The sequence below is a fragment of the Thermobia domestica genome, chromosome 1 (genome assembly GCF_964235325.1).
Source record: "Thermobia domestica chromosome 1, izTheDome1.hap1.1, whole genome shotgun sequence".
Taxonomy (NCBI): domain Eukaryota; kingdom Metazoa; phylum Arthropoda; class Insecta; order Zygentoma; family Lepismatidae; genus Thermobia; species Thermobia domestica.
The window spans coordinates 361,567,411-361,590,957 of record NC_137454.1 but is presented as its reverse complement, the minus strand read 5'-3'; the positions used below and the strand labels follow the sequence as shown (position 1 = coordinate 361,590,957).

The window sequence follows — 23,547 nt, the reverse complement described above, 5'->3', positions numbered from 1 at the left end:
CTAACCGGGTAAGAATAGGCGGAGCTAGTGGGCCCGCGACGGGGTGCGTCGTATAGGGCACGTATGTCATCAACAGTGGATGTGAGCTTAAACGATAATAAATAGCGAAACGCTGTTTGAATTCCTTATGTTACTAGACGCCTTTCTTGTTAAACAGCGTTATGTTACGGACCATGGCTTAACACACTGCATTGACATACGAATTGATTTCGACATGGTCGCACCAAGTGAGCTTTACGGTGGACTAACACTTTGTACCTTGGTTTTTCCCGGGGTTCTTCCGTTTCCTTTTAGTTTCTTCATTCCACTATTTCTTTCATTTGTCATCAGCGCCATCTCCTTTAGCCTAGCCAGCATAAACTTGGACGTAAAACTTAAAGATTTCATTTTCATTTCGTCATGGGTTTCATATGAACTGTTACTTGGTTAAAAGCGTTGGTATACTTTGGATAAAGTCTTTTAATATTATTAAGGATGTCACGGGTAAGATCTCTAGATATAACATTCGATAGTTTCTCTATAAATTTTACAAATCTGTGGTTACCTAAATAGGATACCACGAAATCTATTCCAATGTTCCTGCTTTGCAAAATTTCATATTTGGTCTAGGAATTAATTCGTGCGGTTGGTACGCACACATTGAAGCTGTAGTACAAACACAAAATACATAAATACCTTAAGAAAAATATTGTCCATCGCTAGCCACCACTTTCGCCCATCTGTCAGGCAATGTACGGATTCCGTGGCGAAAGAAGTCCTCATCCTTGGAAGCGATCCAGTCAGAGACCCATGTTTCGATATCTTCTGAAGAAGTAAACCGTTGTCCAATCAAATCGTTGTTCATGCAATCGAACAAGTAGTAGTCCGAAGGAGCAACGTCTGGTGAATACGGCGGGTGGGGTAAAACTTCCCATCCGACATTTTCTAAATAGGTTTTGACCGGTTTTGCGACATGTGGGCGAGCGTTATCATGTTGAACAATAAGTTTATCATGTCTGTTCTCCCATTCTGGTCGTGTTCTGGCCAGAGCTTGCTTCAAACGCATTAATTGTCGTCGATAACGTTCTCCATTCATAGTTTCACCCGGTTGCAGCAGCTCATAGTACACCACACCTTTCATATCCCACCATATGCACAGCATAACCTTTGCACAGTGAATATCTCGTTTTGGTTGTGATGGACCTGGTTCACCTGGTTTCACCCAGGCCTTTTTTCGTTTAGGGTTCTCGTAATGGATCCACTTCTCATCACCCGTAATAATTCGATGCAGAAACCCCTTTCTGCTCTGTCGTTGAAGCAGCAATTCGCAAATGGTTTTTCGTCTTTCAACGTCTCTGTCTTTCAATTCATGTGGAACCCAATGTGACATCTTTTGAATCATTCCCATGGCTTTCAAGCGTTTGGAGACTGTTGTTTGATCAACGCCTAATGCTACTGCAAGTTGTTCCTGCGTTTGACACGAATCCTGCTCGAGCAATGCTGTCAATTCTTCGTCTTGAATTTTTTTTGGCTGTCCAGCTCGCTCTTGGTCTGCCAAGCCGAAATCACCACTTCTAAACCGTGCAAACCACTTCTGACACGTTCGCTCAGCTAGAGCATGGTCACCATACACTTCCACCAAAATACGATGACTTTCAGTCGCACTTTTCTGCATGTTAAAGTAATGCAGCAGGACACCCCGCAAAAACACTTTATCAGGCACAAATTGCGCCATGTTCATTTAACTACAAACTGGTGTTGTTGACGCTTTAATCCACTGCCCTATACTACGCACGATACGCGATGACAGGGGTTTGCAACACATGTGTGGATACACGGAACTGTGGGACGCTCCGTTCGTTGCGCCATCTCTTGTCCACCCCCACGAATTAATTCCTAGACCAAATATAAATAGCAAATTGCTAATGAAATGAAAAAAAGCTTTAGATACAGCGTGAGGCTCATATTCTGAAACACGCGAGGAAATTTATTAAATATAACAATAGATTCACAAAAAAGACTGGTTACTTACCAATATATCCTCCCGTGGGAAAACTAAATATTCTCGAAACGTATCGGAACAACAAGCTAGTTCCGTCTTCAGTGTTAACGTGTCAAGGATAAAAACGGATAAAAGAAATGTGGTATGGGAACAGAAATACATACCACCAAGTGAACGTAACGGGAAAAAAAATGGGTGTTAAAAAAGAACGAACAGAAAAAAATAATTTTTCTCAATTCCAACTCGTTCTCTTTTCTTCCATGTCCTTGTATTTTATTTTGTAAGACTCTTCCCTTGCTCTTCGTGTTTTCCTTCGTAACTCGTTGTTTAACATCCTGTAATTTTTTTTTTGCCCTCTTCTGTATTAATCTGTTTCCACGCCCTCATTTTCCTTGTTTTCTGCAACATTTGTTGTGTAACCCATGATTTCTTAGCTGTTTTGTGTCCGCGGTAACGTACTACTTCTTCTGAGCCTGCTGTATGCGAAGTTTAATTTGCTCCCACCGTCTGCTACTACCTTCAGACTATCTTCAACAAACTCTCCTTTCACTGCCTTCTCCTTCAAGCCTTACCAAGAATTATTCCCTCACCATTATGACCGCCATTTTCATTAAAGTAAATGTAAAACGTTCTTTATCCTCCGTTGGTCAACTCCCTGTTACCTTCCTATCTAACTTCACAAACTCGTACCAAATCCAGATTATTTTGTTTCATTTCATCTTTAAGATTTTCTGACTCCCCTCCCTGTAACATTGTACGTACGTTCCATGTCCTTATCTTAAAATCTTTTGCCCTTTCATGTCTTTCTTTCTCTATCTATCTTCCGTACGTTGTTATTGACTCGTCCAGTAGTCCTTCCAAAAACAGCCCCGTCCTGGAGATCCTGAAGGGGAGATATTTTACCTCCGGAGTTATATTTAGAATGCGAAAGGTTATTGCAGCATATCTCTGTGCTGTCTGCAAGCTAGGAAAAATAGAGTGATGGTGTTCCGTGGTCTTCCACACCACAATTCCCAGCCGTAAAACTAACGCGTCCACGCCTGGGAATAATGTCCACGTTGCTATAGCTACCAATCACTAATATTTCGAAAATGAATCATCATTATTCCAAATGCTGGAATTCAATAAATCTAGTCAGACCAACTCGAGAAAATTAAACGACCGCAAATGATTAAAGAATTTATATCATAATAAATATAAATGGCACTTGGTCCATTAAATTCTGTGTATAATTTACTGGTGTATAATCAGAGCGTTTTCTCGTAACTTATTTTTTCTCTGTTTTTATTTATTTATTTATTTATTTATTTATTTATTTGTTTGTTTGTTTGTTTGTTTGTTTGTTTGTTTGTTTGTTCATTCATAGCTTCTTGACTCACAATCTGCTATTTCCTTCAATTTAAGGTGTCGCGGTGGCTTAGTAGTAGATCATTCACCTCTGATCCAAGATCACGCCAAGTGGGCATTCTGGGGACAAACACCGTGGACTCTCCCATTTCCTCTCGCTTTCTTCATTCCACCATTTCATTCATTTTATCACCATAGTCTCTTGTAGCCTACAAGACATAGTCGTCGGACGTAAAACTCAAAGATATTCCCGCTGTAATTATTCATTTGAATTCGAATTTAAAACTTGTGGTACAGAAGCTCAACATGTTATCCTAAAGTGCATGGGAGCATGAACTTGCGTTTTGTTTTTGTAATTTATTTTACCGTGCATATACGAAATTACAACAATGTTTCTGTTATGTTTCGTGCAGGATGAAAACTGTACAACTGGAGAAGATTAAATTAAGAATTGTCCAAGAGGTAGAAGCGACAGAGCAGGAGGAGAAATGTTTGACGGAGTATAAACAGGAAATGGATCTGTTGATGCAGGAGAAAATGGCACATGTGGAGGAGCTGAGACAAATCCATGCTGACATTAATGCTGTAAGTACATAGGCTAAGACGTTCTTCAAGTACAAAGTGAACGAGAAATCATCATCGTATATGTGATAATAATGAAATGCTAATTGTAGTCAGATTTTGTTCTTTTTCTAAAATAACAAGCTGGACTGTCACATGTACCACGTAAAGAAGTTTCGTTTGTATAGCATGATATTTTCTAAATATTAAAACCGGAAGTGATAGTAGATCTCTACCACTTCCGGTTATTAATAGGGAGATTAGAGTCGAGATAGAATATATTCTTGGAACGCATAATTTGTTCTAGAGTACCGCTTTTTGCAATCTATTACCGTTTTTACTTTATAGCGATCATTGTTAAAACTAGAAATTCATTGGAGGACATAATCAGCGAACAACTTTTTACAGTAAAAAATTAAATCAGTGTACCTTGTGTATTCTTGCTATTTATGTTTATCAACCTAATTATTTCCAGACCTTTAAAATCCTTTGACGTCTTTATCAAAGCACGTGTCTTGTAGAACCACATCAAGTTCCCAACATACATTCCAGTACTTCAATTCTTCTTCCACATATTGAGTTGAAACAACTTCACAAAAATCCTAATAATCGATCTTAGGGACGTTAATAATAACAATCCAGAACCGAGAGACTTATTAGGCGCGAATTGTAGGCTTTTATTTCTGTGTCGATTAAGCGTAGAACGTTCCAAGCTATGGAGTATATGTCTACAGTTAGTAGAAAGTCCGAAAGTCAAACATAGTGTGGAGTTCCTTCGTGGCTAAGCGGTTAGAATACGCGCCTTTGGCGTGGAAGACTCGGGTTCGATTCCCGGCGGGAGCTCATGTGGTTCGGGCAGTAGGTCCACGTCTCATATAGCCTCGCTGCTGAACGGGACGTTAAACTCAACTCAACTGAACTCAAAGATAGTGTGCATTTGCCTTGTATTTGGTCTTTCTCCATTGTAGTCTGGAGGCAGAAATCAAATAAGGGTCTAAATCTAAGCAATAAAAATGACTAGAAATGTAACAGATCATAAAAGAATTTCTGGTTATTAAGAGCCTGATTTACTAAAAATAATAATAAAAAAAATACCATCTTTCTTTTTCTTGTTTATTCATAAGTGAAAGGAGATAATGAAATGGAACTTACCACAATCATAGATAATGTTATTCCAAAACAAAAAATATGAACCGGAAGAATTTTCAGTGCTACCATCCCTAGGAATTACAGTGTTGCCAGAATAACAACGCCCGTAAAATCTAAGTTAAGGCAAAGACTAGAGGAACGATCTCAGCAGCACTTGCTTACGTATCATGTTGTTTTGGTTTTCTATAAACTACTTTTTAAATAACATTATTATTTAGTTTTAGTAAGTGTATGTTAAAACTATTTTGTTTATTACAAAATAAATACAACTATTATTTAAAAAGTAGTTCACAGGAAACCAAAACAACATGATACAAAACCAAATGCACTTGAGTTCGTTCGTCTAGTCGCTGCCATAACTTAGATTTTAGGAATGTTGTTATTCTGGCAACACTGTAATTTTTTATGGATGGCAACACTGAAAATTCTTCAGGTCCATGTTTTCTGTTGTAGAATTACATTATCTATGATTGTAGTAAGTTGCACTATATTATCTCCTTTCACTTACGAAAAACAAGCAAGAGAAAAATGGTAAATTTTGTATTATTCTTAGTAAGGCAGGTTCTTAAGGTTGAAAGTTGAGTTAGACGAAACAGAACTGCGAGTTATAAGACATTAATTGCTGGAAGCAACGTTTGTCAACGAGAGATCCCGCAAAAGACATTTAAGAAACTGAAGGATAAGTCTTGAGAGGTTTGCAGCCGTTTGCTTCTGCCTTACCACCAAAGTCAGGCAATGAGCATCAGCAGGCAAGCCGTCATCGAGTAGTCGGTCATTTCTTGAAAAAAGACTTGTCTATCAAAACCTACTTGAATGGCCCTCAGAAACCGGATTTTGTGCACAAGCTTACCGAAGCACAGGCCAAAAAAGCAAACCAAGATCTGAACAAGTTGAAGAAGCATATATAGATTTTTTTTTCTGTTTAGAGCCCAAAAAGAGATACTTCGCAGATCTAGCTGTGTGCCGATCGGTGGCGGAAGATAATTCAGAATAATGGCCCTTGTTTCGCCATACAGCTCTGATTCGCTTGTGAGTGCCTGCGTCTTATTCCTCAACCTGTTAATTTTAAAGTAGCTACAAATTATTATTATTATTATTAATAATAATAATAATAATAATAATAATAAAATAAAGACCATGAAAGTACGTTGAAAAGACGAAATTTTAAAATCAGTGTGAAGTAGGATTCGTATAGACGTTTTAGCCGAGAGTTATCTTTCGAGGAACGGAGTAAGCTACGATTTTTTTTTTTTTTTTTTTTTTTTTTGTTGGAAAATAAAGAGGTTAAAACTATAACTAGTGGTATAAGAAAACTATAGATGTGTTCTTTGTTCTTTATTTGGTTTTGTGATATAGGTACTTAGTTGATATGCATACCACTATGAAAGCAACAAAATAACAAAACTTAAATAAGCGTTTATGAACTAAGCTTGATCAGAGTTTTAAAATGTTATATATTATTATTATTATTATTCCGTTTCAAGAGATTATTATTTAATGCTAGGAAGAAAATTGATGAATAAACACTGGGTGTTTTAAAACAACACCGACAGCGTTTGTAAGGTGATTCCTCATACCAAGATAAGACAAAAGCTATAGACAAACCTAGGTGCACAAATACTTCCTTTCGGAGTTATAGGCTGCCAAAAACATGAAGAAATAAACTTTAAAGGCCCATAGCTTCAAACCTACGGGACCCACCGTACTCGGGTCAATACTTTACTTAGCAATTAGGAGGGTCAGTGTACCTTATTCAAATGTCCATGTTTCAGAATCTGCGGTACTTCCGCAGCGATTTTTGTAGAGATAGTTGATGAGTACTTCAAATTAAATGCCCGTAGCCAAACCCACTCTATAAAAATTGTTCCGCGAGTACCTTAGGATTCTAAAACGTATTTTTGGGTACGCACTTGACCCGACTACGGTAGGTCCCATAGTTTTGAAGACATGAACCTTAAGTTCATTTTTCGTATTTTCGGCAGCCTATATCTCCGAAAGGAAGCATTTGTGCACCCAGGTTTGTGTAAACATTTTGTCGTATCTTGGTGTCAGGAATCACTTCCCAAACGTTGTCGGTGTTGTTTTGAAATACCCTGTATATTCCGAAGATACATATTGTTTTTTTCTTCCTTTCTTGAAGCGTGCCATAAACCAAATACACCAAGTAGCTCAGATGTGTATTAAGCATTTAGTATTTATATTATTTCAGCCAACACTTTTGTGTATTGTTTAGTGCCATATGTCTGTATTTGGTAATTAATGTTGTCTTTATGTGTTTGTTGCATAGATGGAAAACGTAATAAAGCAAGCAGAAGAATCTCGCAACCGATCTCTGGATGCAGCTAGGCGTTTACATGATGATTATAGACCTTTGAAAATGGAAATCGACCGCATGAGACGTGAATACTTGGGTCTTGACCGACTTCCAGAGCTTCACGAAGAGGAGTCCGACCTAATACCCCTGGAGTAAGTGTTTCAGTCAGTTGATACTTGTTCAGAGTGTCTATCGGTCACGAAAGTCATGAAATCAGAAAACGGTCACGAAAGTTATGAAATCAGAAAACGGTCACGAAAGTCTTGAAATCAAAAAATGGTCACGAAAGTCATGAAAGCAGAAAACGGTCACGAAAGTCATGAAATCAGAAAACGGTCACGAAAGTCATGAAATCAGAAAACGTTCATGAAAGTCAAGAAATTTAGCTTTTGGGTCACGATTTTTTTGTATCTGTACAAATATAAACACAGACTGGTAAATTTTGTTCTATAAAACGTCAAAATTCACCACTAAAAATGTCTTTATGATGGGCTTTAGACGCTACTAAATTGCAAGCAAATCATTCTTATATCGCATGCATGAAAATTCGACCTAATTTGCACACAAATTCTTGAGAATGTTAGAAAATTTTATGGTTTGGTAAAGAAAAGGTCACGAAATTTCATTTTGGAATTTTAGTAGACACCGTGTTGTTGGACATAAACTCATCTAGGCCTGTTCTTTGCTTTAAAAAAAAAAAAAAAAAAATGCAGCCGTACGAAGGATGTAATGCAGGCTTACACGCAGCTCTGCCAGTAGAGGATTTTTAAACTATATCCTATTATTTTTTTTAAAATATTGTAATCTTCCCTTTAGTCCCTTCACGTAATGATACGAGTTCAATTGCACTGAAAAGTCGTGAAATTTCAATTTGCAGGAGTTTGGCGTATTTTCAGTTAGATAGTGAAGAGCAATTCGTGCGATTAATAAGGGGGGCGCGGTAGAGCGTTCACCTCCGGTGCTTGGGGTCCCTGGTTCGATCCCAGCTCGCGCCGTGTGGACCTTGTGGTGAACAAACACCGTGCTCGTGGGTTTTCTCGGGGTTCTCCCGTTTCCTCCCACTTTCTTCATTCCACCATTTCACTCATCTCTCATTATCACCGTCTCCTTTAGCCTAACCGGCATAAGCGTGGGACGTTAAACTTAAAGATTTCATTTCATTTTTTTTCGTGCGTTTAATAAGATTAAAATTCCAGTTGTATACTCAATCTGTTCATAATAATATATCACTTCGTAATTTTTCATGTATTAAATAAAAGAAAGAAAAAAACAGAAAAATAAATATCGATCGAGAGCAAGAAAGATCGTAATGTAAAAAAAAATTAAAAGAGATTTTTTAGTTTAACGTCTCACGATTATGCCATTTTGGCTAAGGGGGACAATGATTAAGACAAGTAACTGATGATGGAAAAATTGGTGGAATGATAATGTGAAAGGAAACAAGACTACGACGTTGTTCACCACGAACTTACTTGGCCGGGGATCAAACCAGAGACACTACGCCTCAGAGGTAAGCACTTTACCACTGAGCCAACATACCCTCATAGATCGTAATGTAAACGGAGTCAAGGGATCATTCTGAGTTAGCGGAACTTTTGTCTACATAAACATGAATTACAAGTATGTGAAAACCATGGGCGATAAACCAGTCTGTAACGTTATTTACTTTCGTTACGTTACGTTTCCTGATTCGAAATGTATATATTGAATATTTATGCAGTTCATGAGATTATCATGAATCACAAAACACAGTTATACACTTTTAAATATATATATATATATATATATATATTTAAATGCTACAGTACCAATTAAGAGCGACCGAGCTCTAACCTGTAACCTTAGCTTTCAAACCTTTGATTTACGGTTATTTGTGATTTCACGTTTATAACAAAGACAAATATTTTTAAAAGAGTGTATTTTAAATAAATTACTTAAATATTTTTCACAAAGTTTATCCTTTTAAATTATTGTTCAAATGCCTTTGCCTTTAATAAGCCTTTTCCGAAATAAATGCAAATGAATTGTGCTGCTATCTTTAGAGCTCTTTTAAACTACGTTTATATGTTTGTGGCCAATCCTTTCGACAATGAGATTTCGGAAACTACAGGCTCTAGAAAGATGACGTTTTCACTGATCGATTGCAAATTTCATGTAGATTGTCCAGTTCTAATTGAATATTTAAAAAACATGGGCACTATTTCTTTATTACATTTTTACCGGTACATTGGAAGTGTTGAAATTAAAAAAAAAAAAAACTAAAGCATCACATCCTAAGCATTATACATTCCAACACCACACTGTTGTACATGGGGGTTGTATACGTCTCAGGCATTTGTTTCATGGCCAAATAATAATGGAAAAGGAAGGATAACCATTTCTCCAGTCTAAGATGAACCTTTTTTTGGGAGTGTTTTGCCCAATGAGCACCATATATAACTGACATTATAATTAATTGTGTATCTAATGTATTTGCTTATTACATACTGCATGCAAGAAGAAAGAAAACACTGACCATACATGAATTAGAAACTCCAACCGGAAGCAGGCTCAAATCTTGCAAACGGTGCGAGATATTGAGAAAAAATAATCGAAAAAAGTCTCCCCTTTATGATACCCCTTGGCTTTTTTTTTAATCAATACGTCTTTCACTTGTGTCTGTAAAGGGACATGTATAGATGTTGTAAGGAATGATAAGGAGATTTATGCTCATATGCGAATGATGCGCTGTGTAGAGAGCGCATGTTCAGCTAGTATATATATATATATATATATATATATATATATATATATATATATATATATATATATAATAATATTCACTTTCAACTTATATGATTTTTGTTACATTAAAATATTATACATTCAGTCTATACAAGATGGCTCTTCGTTCTTTTTATCTTTCATAGTTACGATAACAACGACCTCAAACAGATAAACAAGTCGTCATAGCAACGAAATTAATAAATATTTCAATATGGTACAAACATTTAAATTATTTCTTTATATTTTTCTTCTTCTTCTTAATTGCTTGTGCCTTTAAACTAGCACTTTTGCCCGTAAATATAAACAATACTTAGAAAGTACATATAAAAATAGACACTATCAATGGAAGTCGGTGGCACAATTACTGCTAGATATCGCTCGGACGACAAAATGGTCTTTTCACAGAATCTAGGAAGGTTAATGATTAAAATCTGATTGGATTGAATTGACACAACAGAATCCTTTAGTGCGCTTTCACTTCTGAGGCAGTGAACCTTCGGATATCGGAGTTGGTGTTACAGTAGTTTTTATTTATTTATTTATTTATTTAATTTCATTTCATTATATCCAGTGAGGCTTCATAACCTCATAAATTTGCAATCTAGATTTTTTGCATTCGGTAAATGATTTCTTACAAGTGTTTTAAATTTTAAAACATGGTGATAATGATAAAACATTAATGTGTTGATTTTCGTTTATGTACTTGTGTGTTGATGTATAATAATAATGGTTAAGGTTTAGGATGTTAGGGTAAATTTTCTGCTTCAGTACAAAGGAAGACGGTTGGGGACATCTCGACTATATCAATAGGCACTTTCATTCAGATATTACATTTATTTCATATTTTGGCAAGACTTCTTGACATATTTTCAGTTTCAACAGGGTTGCCAATCTCTTTTCATCTATATAGAGAGAATATAGAATTAATGAAATTTTTAGTATCTCAATAAATAAGGCAGCCTTGGAAAGCGTAACCTGCACAGCGAATAAAGTCAAAGGATTTACAGCATGTGCCACAGGGCGTTCAACTATACTATTCGGCTGAAACAGTTTAGTCTGTCTTTCTCAGGTGTTATAGATTAGGTCACTTAAGGAGAAATGTCTCGAGCATGCTGCTTCTTATGTTAAAAAAAATAGATAAGACTTTGTATACATGCTTTGGTTTGGCTATCTACAAAAATGTTTGCAGAAAAAAATATTAGGTTTTGATCTTTTGTCAATATACCTATTATTGTTATTAAAATTTTGTAGAATGACATCCCTATACTTATTCAGATTTCCTCTGACATGGTTAAAGAGCTATTTTCTCGCACAAAAATGCATGATTCCTACGTATTCGTTTCTGTGTAAGAGGAAGATTTGTGAAAGCGTTGTTATTATCGATATTTTATATTTGCGTTTGCAGCAGCACTTATAGATATGTCTAAACGGTAATAATAAGATAATTTTAAAAAATGTACGTGATTCAGCAGGGAAGTTTCCATTAGACCTTTAGAAACGTACATTTGGACACAATATCTAATACAGAATCTAATTCTTTTACATTTATAGCTAATCTTGCCATAAATACTGTCCCAAAGTTTTAAGTACAGTGACATAAAATGGTCAGAGATATTTTATATCTTAATAACGTGAGTTACATGGATGCATTATGAACCAAATTCACAAATAATTATTCAAAATAGCCGCCATTACCATGCACACAGTTCTTAAAGTCTTTGCGGCACAATTATTTTTACTAATTTGCAGCTTCAGGAAGGTTTTGAAAATCTCCTCTGGTGATTTGCCAACCTTGTACAACGCTGTCTCGGCCACACGATTTTCATACTTGCCCCATTCCATCTTGAACACTTATAGCTGACATCTGTACACTTCAGCTCATCCAGTAGTGACTTACGCTTTACAATACCGCTCTTGACGTTCCTCGCTTGTACTAGCGGAAGTACAGTCACCCTCGAAATTTGGGACAATATTTATGGGAAGACTAGGTATTTTAAAAAAATGATGGAGGGGATTTAAATAGAGGATGGGATGTTATAGAAACTTTTACGAATAAGCTATAAGTTACATATATATTTGTGTGTTGACATTCATTTCATCATAATGTAGTTTGAATTAGTAATTTAAAGGATTTTTGGTTTTATTGTGAATTAGTAACAAAAGAATCGTCATTTCAAAGTCAGGAGTTAAATTTCATGAGATTCTTTTTTCCTGATATGAGGTGAAATTAAAAAGGAAAAAGAAAAATGCTTTTGTTATCCAGAAAACCATTACCCGTATCCTTGTGTGTTCATCTATAAGAGTTAGCAACACCAACACTACCGAAGTTAATAACTAGAAAAAATATTTTTTTTTTTTAATTTGAAAGCTTCTAGGAAACAAGGCTTTGGGTAGTAAAGTGGGCCCGGTAAGAAGTAAGTTAGACAAGTGGAACAGTATAGATCAGAAATACGTCATCGACACTGCTAAAGTATGATGGATTACACAATTGACCGGGAAATATACGATATTATATTTGATAGATAACTTGCTATCAAAAGACGAAACAGAAAAAAGATAATGAAAATAAAAGAACAAATGGACATCTCACCAAACACCTGACAAAATGGAAGTATCAAAGCAAGAAGTTGAATACTATATTTATAAATTCAAGATTTGAAAAGTTCCAAGTCCAGAATGAATTAGAGGCGAAATCTGCAAAAAAAAAAAAAAAAAAAAAAAAAAAAAAAAAAAAAAAAAAAAAAAAAAATCCAGATAAATGGACACCATATTTAACAAGGCTATATAATACATGGTTAATCAAAGAATACTTCCTAAAATAAGCTAACTTGGTAATTCTAAAGAAGAGTGAGGAAAAAAAGCAACGAAGATCCAAAGTCCTATTGACCCATCTGCTTAATAATTGTAATTTGTTAGATCTTCGAAAGAGTACTAGTAGAAAGAATAAATGTGTAAAGAGAGAGAGAAAATTGTAAAGTATAGCGTAGGTTTGGAAATGGTAAAAGCACAAAAACTGCAGTGAAAAGACTAATCGATCTAATAAAGTCAGGAAAACACGAGAAATATCAAGTAATAATGTTTACAGACATCAATAGCTCTTCGACAATTTATGGTGGCCACCTATGTGTAGCAGACTGAAAGAATTAAATATAGGTAAAGTAATGTATGAAACAATGAGATAATATTGTACAGGTAGAAGAATCAAATTACATGTCCCAGGGAAAACAATAACAACAATGAGTAATTAGGGATGCCTACAAGGATCAATAATTGGCCCTACAATTCTGGCCATTGTTTTAAAAAAAAGAAAAAAGAACTAGAAAATTTACAGGACACACAAGGGACAGTTGGATACGCAGTATAGTAATTGCAGCAATAGGATCGTCTAGAAGAGAAATGGAAAGAAAGAGGCAGGGGCGGATCCAGGACCGACTTCTGGGAAGGGGGCGGTGGGTTGTCATACTGCTACTTTTAAGGGCACCAAACTTTGGAATGGGTTTTATTTACATATATATAAAATAAGAAATTTTTCTTCTTCTGGGGGAGAGGCAATTCCCCCCCGGGTCCGCCCCTGGAAAGGGGAATATTATTTTAAAACAACTCGAAGATCGGTACAAAGAAAATTAACTATATACTTACGAAAGGAGGATTTTGAAGAGTCCTGCAAATAAAGAGTACAGAACATGTAATATGGAATTGCAATAACCAAATACCAACAACAACACAAGAAATAAGAGAAAGGCCTAAAAACTATATAGTATGAAGAGCATAATTGCGTACAAAATGAAATTCGCTTTCAAACGTTAGCAAAACGTATAATACAAAAATTATTGGATAAAATAAAAGAAGAAGAAACATGTTGAACAGGGAGCAAAGGCATAACTAAAGTATAATGAAATTAGAAAATCATTAATGTTCGAGAATAGCAAATAGAAAACTTCTGAAGGAAACGTACAAAATTAGAATCATACTCTCTACATGTCTGTCTGAAATGTGTTGCGTGGTGATGGTAGATACAGGCACATGGAGATTAAGGAAAATGAAGGAAGAGTAACTCCTAGGAAAAAGAGACCCTATATGAAAAACAAATGTAAACTTAAATTAGAATATATATGTGTGTCTCTTTCTGGTTATATGTAATAAAGTAGGTTTTGTTTTATGTACGACGGGTGTTCAACAATTACTGTCCCTGACATAGATCTGTCATTTTTCCACATAGTCCTCCTCCTCTCTGTAATGCACTCATCCACTTGTTCTAGAGCACGAATACTATTTTTCCTTTCTTTTTTTTTTTTTTTAACTTGATGGCAGTGGTAGAAGCCAGTTTTCGACATCCTACATAACATGCTCATCGTTGGCAAACTATGTCCCTCGCAGGTGCTGCTTAAGCTTGGGGAACAAGTGAAAGTCACTTGCGGCAAGATCTGGAGACTAGAGAGGGTGCTCATGTATTTTAAACCCGGCATCACCAATAGCGGCGGCAGTAAGGGACTTCTGTGAGCAGGAGCATTGTTTTGCAGCAGCAGCACATACTTTTGTAACATCCCTCTGTGTTTCTCTTTGATTGCCTCCTTAACTTTTGGAATCAGTTGTGAATAATAGTCACCTGTTATTATCTTTTGGCCGTGAAGATAATCAATCAACAGTACGCCCTTACTATCCCAAAAAATCGTGGCCATAAACTTGCCAGCTGATGGCATTGTTTTGAATTTCTTTTGGGGGCGGAGAATGATGCGCCGCCACTGCATATTCTGTTGCTTGGACTCTAGATCGCAATTATTTATCTAGGTTCCATCTACGGTCGCATATCTAGCAAGAAAGTTACCCAAGTGTTTCTTAAACAAGGTCAAATTTGTCTTGAACAACGGACTCGTTCACACTTTCAATCAATGGTTAACAGTCGTGTTACGATTCGGGCTGATAACTTGTGCACCTAAAATTGTGTCTGTTGAACCGAGTGACAAGCTAGTAACCTTAGCTAACCTCCGCACAGTAAGTTGTCTGTCAGGCATTATCAAATCGTGAACCATATTAGTTTTCTGGTGTGTACACTGTTACGGGCATCCTGCACCTGATGCATTGTCACAGCTCTCCATACCACATCTGAAGTCACATGATCAGTTCTTGATAGTTTGGTATGTAGGAGCGCCATCAACTAATACATTCACTATGTCTTCATGAATCTCCTTGGGTGTTAATCCCTTGTTCTGGAAGTACTTAAGGACGGCTCTTTGTTCAGATTTGTCCATTTTTGCAATCGTCACTCACCTTGACCTGAAAAACAAAGCAGAACATTAACACTATACACTCTACATGCCTTAAACTTTGTCTCTAAACATTCAAAGCATACATTATGCTGCATGTACAATTTCATCTATTTCGGACAGTCTTCTGTATCAGGGACAGTAATTGCTGAACGCTTCTCGTATTTATGTATTTTGCGTTAAAAAAAAGTAAATAAATTTCAAGATAGGAATAAAAGGGCATGATTTAAATATTAAGGAACCATGTCAAAAAAGATTGCGTCGTTTCTTCTGCAGAGAAAATTAGGAGGAGTATAGATCTAATGATAGGCTCTTTCGTTTTGCGAAATTTCTCTCTTAAAACACATAGTAAGTTAGCTAGTGAAAGTTAAATTTTATATACATATATATGTATATATATATATATATATATATATATATATATATATATATATATATATATATATATATATATATATATATATTGTATCCGGGAAAACGAACCTTTCCAGATCGTTTCGTTGGTATCTGACAATTTTCTTAACAGTTATATTTTCGCTGTTAAACTGGTAACATGTAGAAGGGTTCCTCCGTTTCTGTGGAGTCCTTTTATGAGAAAAAAAAAAGTAAATTGATCCTCGGTTCAAAAGTTATAAATTTGAGATGTGTATAATTTTTTTTATGTAGAGTTGTAATTTTCCACGTATTCGTAAAATAGATAGAACAGCCCTGACAAAAATACGTGGAGGATTACAACACTACATCAAGAAAGCGACACAGCATTCATCATGTATGCTTTAACAGTTTATGCTTTACGGAGTGGCTGGAGAGGAACGAAACGATCTGGAAAAGTTAGTTTTCTACTGCATACAAGGTAAGGTATATTTATTTCTAAGTTATTCAACATGTATCTCATAGCTACTATTAGCGAAAGTAGGTGAAAAAGTAAACGCAATAATTAACGCATTTTATTCCGAGGTTGATTGTCTTCCGTTTTTCAGCTACTTTGACAGACATAAACCTGACTGGCATAATGAAAGAGAAAGCCATACACTTACTAGCATGGCTCTTGCACACGGTTCAACGTCTGCATTTCTGGCTCCACCACAGCCACCACTTCAGTTAGTGCAAGGAGGAAAACATGACAGAGCTATGCCTGCTCCCGGTCCAGCACCCACATTCAGGTAACATTCATTTGTATTTTTATTAGGAAAAGTAAAACTGAACAAGCTTTTAATATTATTTGACGATCTTATTTTAATCTTTATTTATTTAACTACGTATTTAAGTGTATTCTCTTAGTACATTAACAGAGTTGAGTACCTGAGCCATAGTTGATTTTTTAGCCTATTGACCTATATGAGGAATTATTTTTCTGTTTTCTTTAAAATTAACTGGAATTTTTAATTATGTGATTTTTCTGATTTCTTCTTCATGTTTAGTTAAATGTTCGTTGCTTTTTTTTTGAAAGTAACCTTTTCATTATACAGGGTGAGCACAAAAACAGTTCCTGATTTCAAAATGTCATATAATTAATAGTCATATAAATATTTTGAAGAGATCTTGGTGCAAGCTCAAACTTTTCTGATCCTTCTTATCAGAATCGCTAATTTAGTCTTAGGCATCTAGAGGGCGGAGGTGTCCAAAAATTGAATTTACCCCGTAGCAAAGAATCTGGTGGGTGCTAGAAAATGTCAAAACAAGCAATGTTGTAAGCAGCAGCGTGAATTTAAACAGGAGTCAAGTACTGATCTGGGGGAATGAACGTCCACGTATTACTTTTGATGTGTAACGTGACTCACGAAGGTAAATATTTTTGTGCGGTATCAGAGCGTCGGGTGTATGGTTCATTCTTTGTTGTGAAATAAGCAATCACAGGTGAAAGCTATTTAAAAGTGCGAGGTAACTGGTTAATTCCTCAATTTGCTGCAGAGGGAGGTGCCTACGTTGTATAACAATATGGAACATCACCAGTCTGGCATTAATCTGTACGCAGCTTTGTGGACACTTCCCAAACCGGTAGATAGGACGAGTTGGACCCAATAATCAGCATTTGTGCAAGTGGCCCCCACAATCATCGGACTTAACCGTGTGTGATTTTTACCTTTGGAAGTTTGTGAAGGGCAAGGTCTATGTGGTTCCACTACCCAAAGCCTAAATGATCAAGAATGCATCCGTGGAACTGTCAACTTCATTACACCGGTTAAGCTTCACAAGTTGTGGTTGGAGCTGGATTGTCGTGTCGATGTTTCCCTCATAAAGGCGGCGGGTATATCAAGTGTTTGTAATTCCAATCAACATCAAAATTTTTTTTGACCTTATTTAAATATTGTAAAAATTTGGGCAGCATAATCCTTTTGGTACTAAAGTATTTACCTTTCGTAATGAGGGACTTGTTTTTGTTCTCATCCTGCATATAAATTAAAAATTTGTTAAATTAACTTTTTATTATTATGTATTAGAATTATATATTGACCAGTATTCCCTAAATCATGGCATATCGGCGGAAAGTATTTCGGCATTATTGCTCAAAGAACTCTTTGACGCAAGTCACACACGTACCAGCGGTTAGTGTACGCGCCTTTGGGATGGGAGATCCGGGTTCGATTCCCGGCCGGAGCTCATGTGGTTCAACTCCCACGTTAAACTGTAAGTCCACGTCTCATACAGCCTCGCTGCTAAAAGGAACGCTAAATTCAAAATCAAGTCAAATCAACAAAATGACCGCTTGGGAAGCAATAGATTATTTTGAAGGTATTTGATGGGAAGAGATATAAGGGAAAAGATGACTAATATAAGACAAATTATAGAAAGAAAATTTACATGGAAGACTTTTTCTGGTTCTTTAACTGCTTTGTCCAAGTTTTACGGTGTAGCCTTATGCATGGGTGGATTGAGTTAAGATGTCAGGACAATGGCATTCATGCAAGGGTGCACTAGTCTCGAAAAGGTTAAGAACCATTGGTTTAAATCATAATCCTGTGTTCCGTCTTCCTAATTGAGACAACATTTGAATTGGATAATACACTAACAAACTTTCTTCATTCTTTAATAGTTTCAGAAGCTAGGAATACTTTTGTTTCCCTCTTTCTCATACAGATGTGAATTCTTTTGTGCCCATGCCAGCATTCTGACTGTCAAAAAGTATGAACAAAGGTCACGCGGCAGCTGTCGAGCTGTTCGTTCTCTCATATGCGGCAGCTAATAAGCCTAGTTTAAAACCATACAACAAACACACGCGAACAAGCTGCTTCGATACCTCCATTTCTCTTCAATACTGGACCACCTATGTAAGACTGCTGTGTGCGTGCAACAACATGGCAGTATCAGGCTTTCCAATGCTCCTATTTCTCCTGTATATTTGCGTCTCTTCCTATAAACTCCTATATTTCCTACATTTTAACGAAATCTCCTATATTTTTGTGGCATTGCTACTTCCAGTTGTGAAAATAATATAAGGAAATACGGTGTGGGTGGTTGGAGGGCCTTTTGCCTCCATAGTAGGGTGGTTAAACGGAGACTCTTCTGTGTTTCGTCCTTTCCTGTTTATTGTATAAAGATTACATCAAACAATATACAGTTAGCGCAAAAAGTATTCATACGCCTACAAAATGGAACAAAAAAATAAACTAGTTTCGTCATATTCATTAAAAAGTTCTATGGAGTAGTGATTTTAAAGACATGCAAATACTTTATTTATGTGTATCAATACTTTTTGCACTAACTGTAGGCAAATACTTGTAGAATATGTTTACACATAGTCAAATCTTACCTTTAAAACGCCAGCTGCAGTGATTAAATTATTTTCATCTTGGAGACGTATACTTACAAACTCTTATTTTCTGATGCAGATCCTTTTTAAACTTTGCTTATGGTCGTTGCTTAGTACTAGTGAGCTACGTACGAAAACACTAAGAAACTCGTATAAAATTTTGCAACGAGTAATTACCCATTTAGTTACATTTAGAATAGAGTGTATGTTCATATAACAATTGATGTAATTTCCATGTGATTTTTTTTTCTGCTTATTGCAGGGCTCATAGCGAGCCACTTTTTTTTCTTTTTAACTAAAAGTTACTTTTTTTCAACTTGGTCATTAAAAGTTACTTTTTTCAAATTTGTCACTAAAAGTTACTTTTTTTGGGAAGTAATGTGACTTTTTCGTGTGATTTATTATTTGCATTGGCAGTTTTCTAAGAAAAATATAAAAATAAATGGAAAAAGGCAGAAACTTGTTACTCATTACTCTTCTGAAAGCTTCAGTACTTGCTGCTACATGTGAAACAGTCAGCTTTATTCTCACTTCAGCTTTTATTCTTTCTAAAGCACAGTGGATAGTTGGTGGATGCTTAAGCTCTCAAGGTGGGGTTGTGATCCCTTCTGTGTCTATTCTTTCTTCTATCACAATAGTCTTTTAGTTTTCTCTCGTAATAGTTAACGCTCCGCTCAACGTTGTGTGTGTGTGTGTTTGTGTGGTTCATCGTGTTCGTATTGTTATGCTTCTTGTATGTTCTTAAGAGAAGGTGATGAATTTGAATATTTTATGGCTTTGAGAACTCTCAATGCTAAGTTAAATATAATGTCTGGGATAAAGAAATTCGGAAATAGTCCAGAACTGGTTCCACTTACTCAGAAGCTTCTTGCACCTGCTAAGTCTGCTTACCGTAACTACAAAGCATACTTAGAAAACCTAAGAAAGGAGGAAGCTCAAAAATAAGAAGTAAAGAAACAAAACAACAACAAACAAAGAGAGAGGTGATGCAGAAATTAACAAAGAGAAAAAGGGTCATGATGAGAGTTTGGGCACTTTTTGGTCACTTTTTTCGTGTTCTTTTGGTCACTTTTCAACTATTTACAAGAGACCAGACCGCTATGAGCCCTGTTATTGGATAATTGAAATGTTCCTTTTTCACAGCTTTACGAAACCACCTATATTTTTTCGTCATGATTTCCTATACATATATATATATATATATATATATATATATATATATATATATATATATATATATATATATATATATATGTCATTAGCGTTGGAAAGCATGCTGTATTATAGAAAGTCGATAATCAGACTAACTCCCAATCGCTTTTCAGGCACGTTGCGCCATTTCGTTTCCTGTCTGTGAGCGCATGATTAATTGGACGTCAAAAACGCCAAGAACGTTTTGGGTTACTAATGTGTCTGTCTGTGTGTTTAAGGGAGGCGCGGTGGCTCAGTGGTAGTGTGTTCACCTCTGGTGCTTCGGATTCTTGGTTCGATCCCAGCTCGCGCCGTGTGGATTTTGTGGTGGACAAACACCGAGCTCGTGGGTTTTCTCGGGGTTCTCCCACTTTCTTCATTCCACCATTGAATTCATTTCTCATCATCACCGTCTCCTTTAGCCTAACCGGCATAACCGTGGGACTTAAAACTTAAGAGATTTCATTTCGTGTGTTTAAGAGAGACAAAAATCTGAATAACTACTCGATGGATCAATATTTATTTTTGGCCAAGATGTAGAAGATGAAAAGTTAGGAATCAAGTGGGTTGTTAAGGGTGATATTCCACCCAGATCGTTGATCACTACAGAACAAAAACGGCAATAGATAGGGAGAAGCGATTTCCTGCAATTTATTAAGCGTCCCAAGAATACTTTTCATTTTATCTATTAAATCCGGAAATCCACTGCAACTTTCAGTTTCAGTATTGATTTACGTAGAGTAAAAACGATGAGAGAGAGCAAGAAGTTTTTTTTTTTTTTTTTTTTTTTTTTTTTTTTTTTTTTTTTAATTGATGTTGCGTTCGAAGAATAGGTACCAGCTTCTCTCTTAACTCTGTTCAACCCGGAAGGGAAATAAATCCACAACTCTTCCGGTTTTAACGTTGATCATTATAGAATAAAAACGGTAATAAATAAAAGGAAATGATATGTTTCAGTTTAACATCCCACGTTTACGCCCTTTTAGGCTAAGGGAGACAATAATTAAGACAAGTAAATGATGATGGAAGAATTGGTGGGGTGAGAAAGGGAGAAGAAACGGGAGTACCTCGAGAAATTTCACAAACACAATGTTGTCCACCACAAACTTGACCGGGGATCGTCGTAGCGACCCCACTAGTCAGGAGTAGGCGCCCTACCACTGCCCCACCGTGCTCCCCACGGTAATAAATAGAAACAAGTGAACATTTAAGCGCGCAAAGTGTATGTTCCATCTCAGTTCTAATTTCTCTACTAAAACCGGAAGAAGTAGAAATCTACAACTTCCGGTTTCAATATTACTTTAGAAAATATCACGCCATACAAACCAAACTCCTTCACGTGGTGTACACCTGACACTGTTACTTGTTATACTTAAAAGAGGATCGTGTTAATTTTTTCCTATATTATCGTGTTAGAAAATAAAATGATGTAAAGTTATTTGATTGCGGACTTAATTTAGGACAAAAAATCAATATTAACTCGTATCCCCCATGTAAGGCAGTAGTTACCATTTCATATAGCCTCGGAGCTTAAAACAAACGCTAAGATTCAACGAAGTTGTGTCTGGAACTCCGTTCAATAAAAATTATTTCATTTCTCTCTTTATATTACTAGCATTGTTAAAATCTGTGAATAAAGTTAATACAATATGGAAGTCTGTCTGTGAAAACGATCATGTTAAGCATGTGCATGTATGTTTGTATCTTTACAGACAACAGCCTCCTCCAATGAAGTCCTGTCTGTCCTGTCATCAGCAGATTCACCGGAACGCACCCATTTGTCCCTTATGCAAGGCTAAATCTCGTAGTCGTAACCCAAAGAAGCCGAAGAAAAAAGACTGAAAGTAAGACATATCCAGGGATATATCACATCCAGGTAAACAAGCGAATAAGTGTTTTTTTTTTTTTTTTTTTTTTTTTTTTTTTTTTTTTTTTTAGCATCTTGACATTAAAATCCATTAGGTTTCAGTGAACACTATCATCTTCCGCAGTTGGCGAAACTTCACGCTCATATTCTAAATAAGTATGTCAGTATCTTCATTTACAGATTAAGGACACTAACCTGGTGCATGCTGTATAAAGAAATTGATCAGGTTAAGTGTGAGGATTGAATTTCAATAAATCAAGACTTATGAACTAAAATAAATAATAATTGAATCGTACCTTGTAGTGTATAGCCATCTGAATGACTAACGACTTTTATGCTACTAAATATTAGGTTGTGACCGAAGTCGTGTTGTAGTTATGTGATTAAGACATCACTAATATACATGAAAATAGGTTTATCTAGCCACATATGTGCCATTTTGTTCCTCAATCTGCCATCATCTGTGCGAGAGCTGCAGGATTTCATTCACCTCAGGGTTGACTAATTATTCAGGGGGGAGAGGAAAAATTTACCAAATTTTTTTAGGGGGAAAGGGGAAGATTTTATGATTTTTGTAGGAGGAAAGGAAGATCTTTACGATTTTTGTAGGGAAAAAGGAAGATTTTACGATTTTTGTAGGGGAAAAGGAAGATTTTACGATTTTTTTTTTTTTTTTGGTAAGGGAAAATCTTACGATTTTTGTAGAGGATAAAAGGAAGATTTTACGATTTTCGTGGGGAGAAAAGGAAGATTTTTACGATTTTTGCAGGAAAAAAGAGAAATATTTTACAATTTTGTAGGGAAAAAGATTTTACGGTTTTTGTGGAGGGAAAGGGAAGATTTTAATGATTTTGTAAGGGTAAAAATAATTTTACGAATTTTGTAAGGGAAAAAGGAAGATTTTACGATTTTTGTATGGGAAAAAGGGAAGATTTTAAGATTTTTGTAGGGAAAAAAGGAGATTTTACAATTTTTGTATGGTGAAAAAGGAAGATTTTAGAGTTTTTGTAGCGGAGAAAAGGAAAGTTTTACGGGTTTTGTTTAACGGTTTCCGGTTTAACGAGTCATATACAGCCCGCGAACGATCAGTTTACAATGGAACACTTAACAAAAATAAAACAATGGAAAAGATCTGCCAGGACCTAGATTTAAAAGTACCAGCTATCCCATCATTTGCCTGCTGAGATAGAAAAATCCTTTGAGAAACCACACCGAAGTTAAACCCGGCGCCACGCGAGTGTGAAGTAAGAGTTCGCTAACCATTAACCTATTCTCCTTGGTACAAATGTGGTATATTTGCGGGTATAGTACTTAAAGAACGTAAGAAACACTTACATTTTTTTTTCCACACTCATT

At 36.0% G+C, this 23,547-nt stretch overlaps 1 protein-coding gene across 1 annotated transcript in view; it reads left to right on the top strand.

Annotated features, from left to right (window-relative positions):
* The window catches only part of LOC145664216 (zinc finger C4H2 domain-containing protein), a 32,673-nt gene that overhangs the window by 2,480 nt on the left and 6,646 nt on the right, over positions 1 to 23,547 (top strand). The window contains exons 2-5 of the mRNA XM_081730674.1: positions 3,742 to 3,913; positions 7,326 to 7,504; positions 16,363 to 16,545; positions 22,037 to 22,200. Coding sequence (XP_081586800.1) covers positions 3,742 to 3,913; positions 7,326 to 7,504; positions 16,363 to 16,545; positions 22,037 to 22,166 — 664 coding nt within the window. The 3' untranslated portion in view covers positions 22,167 to 22,200. The remainder of the gene's footprint in view (positions 1 to 3,741; positions 3,914 to 7,325; positions 7,505 to 16,362; positions 16,546 to 22,036; positions 22,201 to 23,547) is intronic.